Source organism: Rhodamnia argentea, chromosome 7, assembly GCF_020921035.1.
Source record: "Rhodamnia argentea isolate NSW1041297 chromosome 7, ASM2092103v1, whole genome shotgun sequence".
In the NCBI taxonomy this organism is placed as follows: domain Eukaryota; kingdom Viridiplantae; phylum Streptophyta; class Magnoliopsida; order Myrtales; family Myrtaceae; genus Rhodamnia; species Rhodamnia argentea.
Genome location: NC_063156.1, coordinates 21,500,677 through 21,511,619, shown reverse-complemented (window position 1 = coordinate 21,511,619; position 10,943 = coordinate 21,500,677). Strand labels below are relative to the sequence as shown.

At 40.0% G+C, this 10,943-nt stretch overlaps 2 protein-coding genes across 3 annotated transcripts; one reads left to right on the top strand and one right to left on the bottom strand.

Moving 5' to 3' along the window:
- The first annotated feature begins 1,703 nt into the window (after positions 1-1,703).
- Positions 1,704-4,880, top strand: LOC115734619 (GDSL esterase/lipase At5g62930). Of its 2 annotated transcripts, none has more exons than XM_048282684.1 (6): positions 1,704-1,911; positions 2,014-2,091; positions 3,199-3,339; positions 3,666-3,742; positions 4,205-4,351; positions 4,514-4,880. In XM_048282684.1, exons 1-6 carry the CDS (start codon positions 1,813-1,815, stop codon positions 4,680-4,682), a joined length of 711 nt encoding a protein of 236 aa, XP_048138641.1. In that variant the 5' UTR covers positions 1,704-1,812; the 3' UTR covers positions 4,683-4,880. The 2 variants fall into 2 exon arrangements, with proteins under 2 accessions (XP_048138641.1, XP_030521329.1); XM_030665469.2 differs by having other exon boundaries at positions 1,705-1,911; positions 4,187-4,351.
- A 316-nt stretch (positions 4,881-5,196) lies between these two features.
- Positions 5,197-9,119, bottom strand: LOC115734615 (triose phosphate/phosphate translocator, non-green plastid, chloroplastic-like). The gene is made up of 10 exons (XM_030665463.2): positions 8,659-9,119; positions 7,716-7,838; positions 7,468-7,620; positions 7,101-7,186; positions 6,856-6,940; positions 6,495-6,614; positions 6,317-6,394; positions 5,590-5,719; positions 5,377-5,463; positions 5,197-5,303 (listed from the first exon to the last, which is right to left on the bottom strand). The coding sequence occupies exons 1-9, from the start codon at positions 9,085-9,087 to the stop codon at positions 5,387-5,389; spliced, it is 1,281 nt and encodes a 426-aa protein (XP_030521323.1). The 5' UTR covers positions 9,088-9,119; the 3' UTR covers positions 5,197-5,303; positions 5,377-5,386.
- Between the last annotated feature and the right edge of the window lie 1,824 nt (positions 9,120-10,943).

The window sequence follows — 10,943 nt, the reverse complement described above, 5'->3', positions numbered from 1 at the left end:
AGCCGATAGTTGGTCGGTGGCCCACTCCTAATATGTATCGGTATTTGGTGAATATCTCAATAAAGGAATCCGGTGACCAATGCGATTTCAAGGCAGGTGGGCATTGTGTTGTAGTAACGTGGATCCGATGGGCATTATAGATATTCAAGTTGAGATATCTTGGTGTAGAAGGATACCTGGATTTAGATGGAGCACACCTAACACTTGAGTTCATATGTAAGGGGGAGATTGTTAGGATATACATGTGAGTTGTGTTAAAAAGTCCTACATTAGAGAATTGAAGTGGTGTTGAGCAATTAATATATTATAATTGGTTCATAACTCAATGATTCAAGCTTTTGAGTGAAAGTGGGTCTAACTAAATATGTTGGCTGGCGGACTTAGGCTCTCTTGGCGATCTCTCGTGGCGAAGGTATCAAATTTTTGCTATGTGCTTCTTTACACATACTTCATATCTTCTGTGTCCGATGACAATAATGTCTTATACGTCTAGGCCATAATCGTGTAATGGCCTTGGAAATGTCGATTACGATTCATCAATTTCAACTTTAACTTTGATATCCTTATCGATTGAATTGATTTTCACTTATCGACACGTCGCAGCTCGATACTTAGTGACTTTACCTTATAAGATCTAATCGTCAACTTTCCGTCACGTTGCCGATCGTTCGAAGCCGGCAATCGAAAAGGCAAAGTCAATTTCAACCTTGCCATGTCTCGCTCTGTTTTATTCAACCCGAGCGGATAGTCACGGACTGGGGCAATTTTGAGTGCCAACGGTAAATAATTTTAAAGAAGTTTTCGGGGAAAAGTACACTAGAAGTGCCATAACTTTTGTACGGCATTCACTTGAGTGCCATAACTTTCAAAACGTTCACTTAAGTGCCATAACTTTTAAAAATCGTTCACTTAAGTGCCATATTGACGTGGTAGCCGGAAAAGTTGACGTGACAACTGAAAAAGCTATTGTAGCACGCCGGAAAAGTTACTGTAGATACCGAAAAGATGACGTGGCATGCCGGAAAGGCGACGTGGCACGCCGGAAAAGTTAATGTAGCACTCAAGTGAACGATTTTGCTTCGACGTAACACTCAAGTGAACGGTTTCTGAAAGTTATGGCACTTAAGTGAATGTTTTGAAAGTTATGGCACTCAAGTGAACGCCATACATAAGTTATGGCACTTTTAGCGTACTTTTCCCAAGTTTTCGTATGCTCTCACGAAGTAGGAGATGAATATTTGGAGCATGGAGAGCCCCTAATCCGATCACTTTTTCCTTTTACCGACAATCCTGCGACTCAAATGCACTTGGCAAAATTATTGTATTTTCCAATTACGTATAACATTTTTGGCCAAAAAAGTTCAGGCACAACATTTGCAAAAATTGGAGAGAGTACATAGATTTCGTGCAATTCGCGAGAAATAAAATAATTTTAAAAAAATTTCTAAAAATAATGAATTTTATCAATTAAAAATATTGAATCAATAAAAGATACTTTTCACTGTTGATAATAGTTTTTATTTAAATAATTTTTTATAAATGGCAAAAAATATTATTTATTTATTTATTTTCTTAAACGATACAAGCACAAAAAATTATCTTAAAATTTTATTTTTTTTATTATTTATTTTTTTGCGAAATAAATATTTTCCCTCGTCCTTCTCCGTTTGCCAAGCAGGACTGACTAAGTGACTATGATGGCGATGGGAGGCAGTCGATAACGGCGTTCGTTTCACGCAATAATCATCGCCTTCCTTTGTCTCCGACTCTGTCTCTCTGTCTCTCCGCCCGTGTAAAGCAGAGCAGAGTAGAATGAGACCAGCGATCGTGTTGTTCGGGGATTCAATAACGCAGGGATCTTTCCGGCCAGGCGGATGGGGTGCTGCTCTCGCCGACACTTACTCTCGCAAGGTCTCGCCTTTCACTTCTCGATCGCACGTTCTTCGATTGAACATTCATCGATGTTTTTTTTTTCTTTTTTGGCTGTGATTTGTTCTTCTTGGTGCTATGCAGGCTGATGTAGTTCTCCGTGGATACGGCGGGTACAACACCCGATGGGCTCTCTTCCTGTTGCACCACATTTTCCCTCTGGTGTGTGTGATTCTTCCCCCTTTCTCTGGGAACATAAATCATTCCTTTCTGGGTGAATTCTCTACTGTGCTTCTTGAACCGTTGGCAGATTCTTTGATTCTCGCTCTGATGTTTGTTTTAGTTGTTGAGTTCAAATCATAGACTTTACAGTACTGACGATTCCAAGTTGACAAATTTTGTCCGGGATTTCTAGTAGATCACGCTAAGGATGTTGAGAATGATAACAGTCCTAAGCATTCCAAAGTGGGAGTGGGAAAATGTTGAACATGGGGGTTTAAGACGCAAGATGAATTGTTGCTAGATTGGGGGAGGTGAAGTTTTACTATGTGCTACGGTAATTGCAGGCAGGAGGATAGTTAGCTAGTTAGTAAGCCAGATGTTGGCCATAATGTCCATGCGGACTTTGATTGTGTTGCTTAGATGTGGTGGTTTTGCTCTTCAATACCTTCAGGGGTATTAGTACATGTATTGGAAGTAGAGGCTTCTCCATACATTCTTATCTTACTGCCGGTATCATATAAAGCGGGAAAGCAGTCATAAAAGGCAGTCATGTTCTGCTGCAACAGGTAGGAATAGGGAAGTTCCATTGTTGTCAATGGCATTACACATTTGGGTGATTTTTAAAGTTGCATGCTGGTCAGATCGTGCCTTGCAATTTCATGGAGAAGGGCATCTTCTTTAGCTTCTCGTCAATGAATACGACCATTAGGAGGAGCAAAACTGCATCAGATGGACTGCTCTCTTCTACGTTGGAGGGCTGGCTATTCTAAGCATGGGAAATGACATGAAATGGGATAGGCAAATGTTTGGCCAAGATGATTTGAACGTGTTTACTTTGGAACGATGTGAACATTTTAACTCTTTCAAAAGATCAATCTCGTGGGTCAAAACATGGTTCAACATTTTGTACATTTGAGACTGGATCATGGGGCCAGTTCACCTCATAGTTTGCCAGACTGCAGCTAAAAAGCTGCAACCTTCGGAAGATGGCATGTACATCACGTTAGATAATCATATCAAAGAGTTTAGATGTTTAGAGGTGTATTTCTCATTTTCACTCGTCAAACATAACCTGAACATGTATATTTCTTGTGACTGACTTTGTAGGACTCTTCAAAGCCTCCAGTAGCCACCACAATATTCTTCGGGGCTAATGATGCAGCTCTCTCAGGAAGATTGAGTGAACGTCAACATGTGCCTGTCGATGAATACAAGGAGAACCTCAAGAAGATCGTTCATCATCTCAAGGTTCAGATCCCATTGATTTAGTCGAGCTGTTAAAAGTAGAAATGTCATTATAAGTTCTACATGTTGCATTACGAGTGCATATCTAAAATTTTTGCATCTTAGTTTCGATCCTCATTGGAAATACGTGATCCACTCTTTGTCACCGATAATGAACTGACAATCTCGTTGCTTGGTTCGGTAATTGCTAGTCAAACCTCGAAACAGTCATTCTACAACCTTACAAGGAAAGATTTGAACTTTGTGATATGCAGGTCATGCTTTGCAGATGTTTTTGCCTGTCTTAGTATGTGGAAGCTGAAAGTTAACTCTCTCTTTTTCCATTTCAGAAATGGTCCCCCACAATGTTAATTGTGCTTATTACCCCACCACCGGTTCATGTGGAAGGACGTGATGAATATGCTAGGTATACGCTTCTCCTTTGTTGCAGTATAATAATTCGTTCTGGCATAATATGATGTTAGCATGACACTTTTGCTTTTCCTTCTGTGGAATCTTAGTTGCTTCTTTACCTTCCTTGTGCTCAAAATTCATTTGACTTTCATTAATAAACACTTCTTTTTCTTCTAAAATTTTATGAGGATCCACAACTTCTCTGATCACGGCACCATTTCACATTCTGAGTGAAGTCACTGTTTGATTGCATGCACGTGATTTGTAGTCATCCCGCTGTGGAAGAGTTTTACCTTTGCAATCAGAAAAAGGAACATTGTGAAGGTTTATTTTTCTCTTTAATCTGGATGTTCAAACATAGCTAGGCCTCAGGAATTGATTAATCATCCTCTATCTCCTCGGTTTTGATTGCGATGTATAACATAATTATAGACGAACTTCTTACAATGTGTAACAGATCATTGTACGGCGAGAGTGCTAGAGAGTTGCCAGAAAGGACTAACGATGTGACTGGAACTTACGCACAGCAGTGCGTTCAGTTAGCTGACGAACTGGGGGTCCGCACAATCGATGTTTGGTCCAAGATGCAGGAAACTGAGGGGTGGCAGAAAAAGTTTCTGAGGTTGGTCATATCATAAAACATCTAGAAGTGGTATAACGAAACTTTCCTAGTTTTACTCAATAAAGCCTCCGGCTTTTCCAATCCTGAAATCGGCATCCCTGATACTTGTATTTTTGGATTGCCTTTTGAATCTCGAGTTCTAAATCTTTAATTTGTTTACAGCGATGGGCTGCACCTGACGCCAGAAGGTAACGCAGTAGTTTACCAAGAAGTCATCCGGGTGTTCAGTGAAGCTTGGCTTTGTGCTGAAGAAATGCCCTACGATTTCCCTCACCACTCGGTAATCGACGGAAGCAATCCTAAGAAAGCTTTTGAGCAAAGGTGCATTTAGCATCAAGAGACTAGGACGGCCCATCTCTTTCTCATCTTCTAATTAGACATATCTCGCTTCCCTCTCACTCAGCACTATATAGCACAATAATGGATGGTTCTTTTTCATTTCTTTTCCTTTTCTCCTTTGGCATGTTATAGTGATTATGACATTGTATTGCCGGGTCCTTTTGGTTCATGGACCCGGGAATATTCGTTCCTCGTTCTTTAGTATCGTTTCCTAAAAGAGAATATTACAATCAGGAGTTGCACGGACGCCTTGCCAGTGCACAAAGAAAGATAGCACTGCTAGTGCATCACTCCTTTTTTTTTTCCTGTTAGTTTATCACATGCCAGTTAGTATCGTTTGCCAATAGTAATTACAATGAATAATTATACAATCTGAAAGAATAATCGGCTGACCGGTTTGCCGACTCACCAATTTCATTAACTTCATTGATCAACTTGTTCCTGCGAATACTTTGATATCAAATGGCAAATATTCATTATGGATGGGTTTCGTGATTTTCAAACCAAATTCAAGGTGCCTTGCCATTGCCAACCAATCGGGGTACAATTATTTAGTCTTTGCAAAAGAATAAACCTTGCGCAAAGTAGAAGCAAATAGCAAATTCTGCCAGACCTGCAAGCAAATTGATCGCTGTTGTGAGATAAACTTGATCAAAATTCTAGATCTACAAGCCAACAGTTCTTCCCAAAATGACTTCATGCCGTCTTTGGCTTCGGCTTAATCCTCTTCACCCTGGAGTAAAGGAAAACCCCAGCGAGGGCAATGCCAGTACCTGCATCAGCGAACAAGACAATGTCAGCAGTTATGTGGATTCAAATCCTGCAGCATACAGAAATGCAAGTACACAGAATAATTTATGCTTAACAAAAGTCTGGGATTCAACAAATTTCAATGTTACCTATAGAATTGATGGGGGAAACTGGTGTTCGGAAGAAAAGAACAGAACTGACAATGACTACAACCCGCTTCACACAATTACCAACAGAATGGGTGACAGGAGATACTCTTTGTAAAATCATATAGGAGACCTGCAAAATTCCACCAAGAGCAGTCAGTGTCATCACGTGCATAACATGAGGGTGTAGATTGGGCTCCATGTGTTCTGACAAGCCGAGATGCTATATCACAAGACCTAGTATCTATTATCTGACAGAATGGCCTGTGTAGAGAACATCGCGTAAACATAGCACTATTCTGGAAAGACCTTTTTTAATAAAGAGCATGAACAACCAATGTTTATGCACAGATAGACATGCTGTCATTTTACTAGCAAGTCTAGCAAGATTATCTGGAGTTTTTCTATCTTACTAGTGTACAAAACTCTAAAGGAAAAGGTACATCTTTTTGAGCTCAAATGAAAGTAACCAACAATTAAAGCATAGCTCAAGATATTTGCGAGACAAACAAAAGCTTCACTTCCTAATTGCTTTAAAGTAACTGAGAAATCCATACTCAAGCATTCCATTAGAGCACGATTACCACTCTTAAGTCTCAACCATCTTTGCTTAGTACTTACTCAAATCTCAAAAATCTAGCCCATCAACATACTCAAATTTGAATTTCATTCAAGATCGAGGTTCAACAGCAAATATTTTAGAAGAGTAACAAAGTGATGATAGACTCACCTGCTGATAAGCATGGAAGGAAAGGGCAGCTAGTAAAGACCTGACCAATACTTGTTTAACATTCAATCCACTCTTTGCCTGTTTCACATGATTATAAAACACATGAACCAAGGCCCACTTTAGAAGAAAACATAACCGCTTGAAGTAGTGAGTTTTATTATTCTGAGGGAACACTTACGGCCAATTCAAAGTAGCCAGGAGTAAATTTGAAACCTTCCATGTAACATGTTGCAGGGAATAGTAGAATAAACGACATGATTGTTATAATTGAGAAGAGAGTGATGTTGTCCATCGATTCCTGTCAATACAAAATATATAGAACAATCAGCAAACTCACATTCTTTTCTTCTTCTAAAGCAAATTTAGAAGCATTAGCACATGGATGATGATCTAAAACAGAAAAGAACAGGGGCAATGGTATTATTACTTTGATTTTTGGTCAAATGGTGCTTGACTAAATCAATCAGATGCATGATGTCAACGTGCAGAACTCAGACTAAAACTTGGAGATTCTAAAAAAGATAGTCAGCATGGATCACCTCTTTTTTCACCATGACTTTTTTGCTAAGAACATTTCGAGATTGATTGGTTAGATTTGAAGCCATTGCACTCCAAAACCCCGCCCTTCAGAATCAGGAAACCAGGTTACAAACATTGAAAAAAAAAAAGGATATCATACCACAGAAAGAATTTCATAGTTCTCATTATACACAACTAAATTAGTTTAGTTAACACATCTTTATCTGGATTTAATCTAACAAATGCATTTGCATTCAAAACTTACCAGTTAAAAGAAGCCTCGGTCATGGATGCTAATGCAACTCCACCAACAATTGGCAACAGGGAACCAACAACCCAGGGAGTTGGCATCTGCCGAATTCAGGAGATGTCAGAATAAAGGACCCATATGGACCACAACATCACCAGTCACTGAATGAACCAAGTTCAAGATATCATCAGGCCTACTAGGGAAGGGCAGAAGCAAAACAGACACTCAAGAAAGTAGCACCCAACCAAATTTTCATCATTGGACATTAAATCATGAATAGAAGCAGAACATATCGTCACCAAAGCAGCTAGTGTTTCATGGACCAGATGATCTTATCATGAAAGCCTGAAAGCTAAGACCTAAGTCTCAAAGAAAAATGCACCTCTCCCAGAAACATTGCAGATAGGATAACTGAGAAGAAGGGCTCCATGGCCTTGATTGTATGAGTGAAGGAAACAGCTACTTTTCCAAGACTCATGTTAGTGAAGAGATTACCCAACGTGTGTACCACTGCCAGTGGGACAATTGCCATAAGCTGTCAATAGAGAAGTCACAGAAGGAATGAGAACAAACAAAACGGTTGAATGTGAGGAGGAAAAACTGTAGACTTGCGATTGCATGGCAAGGTACCTGTGAACGACTGAGGTTTGGCCTTTTGTAGAGATTAAATGTCCACATGAACAGAACAAGGACAGATCCTACTGCAAATTGTATCATAGTGATGGTTGCTGGGTAGTGGTAAACCTTTAGAACCTGTAGCAAGTAATATTGTCAGATTTCTCTTTCTCGAACCATTCAAATAGCAAGTGCCTCCAAAAGAACTTTCCGTGGCCACCATCTAAGATCTTTTACCAGCTTACACAGCCAAATTGAAAAGGATGATGCTGGTCTCGAGGCATTTCACCCTAGGAAAGATATCAAACACATCTCCCTTTCAATATTACACTAAACTGTCTAACCGATGCATATGCATGAGTGATCACCAAAGTAAAACGCGACAAATAGTTCATTATATGTGGATGGTCCTACAATATCCGTAATCTACTAACATTGTTTAGAAAGTTAATGACAAAATAATTGAGTTACTAACACAATTGAAAAATTACCATCACCTGTTAGCATTACCTATTGTAAAATTCCCTCGGGATTTGTAGAATTTTCATCTACATAATGAGTAATGCATTACACTGAACTATCAAGTTCCTGAAGTGACCCTCCGGCTTCAATGCGTGAAGATCCTTATTGTTTATGTAAGAGAACTCAAGATTCCACAATTATTGGACAAATCTAACCAACTGGAGTCGCAGTCGGAAATTTGATGAGGAAACAACTAGAGTAATCAAAGCACCGAAACGCAAAATTGCTCGGTCTGTCCTAAAGTTAGGCGATTGCCTTAGAAATGAAGGCAGTCTAGAACTGTCAGCACGGAACGAAGCAAACAAGAATCCAAGAGAATACCAAGCAAGCATCAAAACTACGAGGATAAACGTAAAAAGCACCTTCACGATAAACCAAGCATGGACATGCTCGACGACGATCCAAAAATGAAAGAAGCTAAATCACGAAAATGGACCTGCTTATTATAGATGTTGAAGTAGATGTTGAAGAGATACCAGAGCCCAAACAACAGACCAAGCTCCAACGTCTTCGCCATGCTCCCCGACTTCTCTCGGTCGCCGGCAGCTTCAGGGACCGACGTCGCCCTAACCTCGAAACGGCTCTTCTCCCGGTCGCAACCGAAACCGCGCACGCCGCTCCACGGCCTAAGCCTCCAAGAGGAGAGAGGCGGAGGAGGGCCGGAGGACCAGCATCTAGGCGGGAAACTACGAACGGCCGGGAGGCCAGAAGGGGCGTCATCGGGAGAAGAGAGATCGCGAGAGATGGCGACGGCGGAGAGGCGAACGGGATCGAATCCGAAACCTAAGCACCGGCGGCGGCTCCGGAGCGACGGCGATCTGAGGGAGGGGAGCGGAGGGGAGAGGGCGAACGCCGTGCTCTGCATTTTGAGAGACTTACGACGTCTGAAGAAATGAGCAGGGAACCAAAAGTGGTGACAAAATTGGAAAATGACTCACTATGTTCTTTCGTGATTCTTGTCGTTTTTGGGGATATTACAGGCGTTGGCGCTCGAGTTAGGAAGCCGCCATAAATTTGGAGAATTGAATATGTTGAATTAGGGCCAAAGCAAATGATAGTACAGTGCTAAAGTTCCGTCCACATTCACGCTGGGAAATTAGGACGGCTGCGGAGGTGGCAAAATGGGGGTAAAACTCATATATTGATTTATATTTAATAACGTGAATTATAAATGGGTTAAATTTAGTTTTAAGAATAAATTTAAATAAGTTATAAATGAGTTGCTTAACAACTGTTTCTTTGATTCACCAGCCGCCGGCGGAGGAAGAAGAAAATCTGGCGATTTCCTAAGAAAAATAAAAAAAAAATTAGAACAATAGAAATTTGTAATTGTCGCGACCCTTTGAGGTGATTACCAATTAAGGATCCAGATGGCTCTAAATTGGTTTGGACTCTCTCAAGCTCTTACCTTGTTCATCAATTGATTGTTTGGCGTTATATGAGATCGCGTTCCTCATTTTTTAATAGTATGAACCTTTTCAATATTCTAAATGGATCTCGACATATTATGAAGAACTCGATGTTGATCATCAACTTTCAAAATGAGTCTCGACATTCGAAAAGGCTCTCTTGGATGACCTGCACGAGTGCAACTTCAACTTGCTAAAAGAGATTGAATAATTGATTGTTCAGCACTTATTTACTCACTCAACAAAACAACGAGTCATTCTCAAAGAATTTAACTCCAAATTGAGACCATCGATTCTGCGGTGTATGCTCCGTCGATATTGCACAAACTTCTGCTCAAGAATAATTTACTCATTAGAATTCATAAATGAATAATTTCTAAAGCATTTATATGTTTTAGCAAAATAGAGTCGATCTCAACTGTTCTTTGCTTATGATTATTCGACTTTAAATCCGTAACTCACCAAGCACTAAATAGTATATGACAAAATCCTTAGATTTCTTATTCTATCATGTTCAGTCATATCCTAACTAGAAATCCAGGCAACCAAACGCAGTCTAAGGTCTTAGTAAAGGATTAGATTTGGATTTGATTTGAAGCGAGTTGGCAACTTTCCAAAAGGGATAAATTTTACAATGTTCATAGAATTTAAATCCAAAACTAAGAAAATTAGGTCAAACAAGGTAAAACTAGTCATTTTTCTACTTCTATGGATTTTTATAATTTTTCTGATTTTTTTATTTTTTAATTAAAAATATTTTTTATTTTCTTTAATTTTGTTTTTTCGGAACTGTTGACCCGATGGGTCAATCCAAAATGACACAGTATTGCCAAAATTTTTTTATTTATATTTTTTTATTTTTCTAATTTTTATTAGATTTTTTAATCTAGATTAATCCAGAGGCTGACACGTGTCGGGTTTGCGGGGGGGGGTCAGTGACCAGATCCTGCCCGGTCCAAACCCAATCCGCTCGCCCGACTGACCTAAGATTATCAATTTTTAATTTTTTTTAAAAGCTGCCGGGGCGCCACCTGTGCGCCATGTGGATGCCAGCTGTGCGCGACGTGGCGCCACATAGGCATTGTTGACTGGTCAACTGGTTCGCCGGGGAAGACGATCGGAGTCTGCGAAGTCTGGCCAAAACTGTCGGAACCTCGCCGGAAGTCCCAAACAACAGCCAAAACACATGAATTCCTCTCCGATTTTTTTTATCTAGATCGACTAGTCAACAACCTAGGATCGACATATAACAGATTTAGCCTTCGAGGAAGCCTAAAAACTACCTAACCAGCAACTAACAGTCGCGATTTTC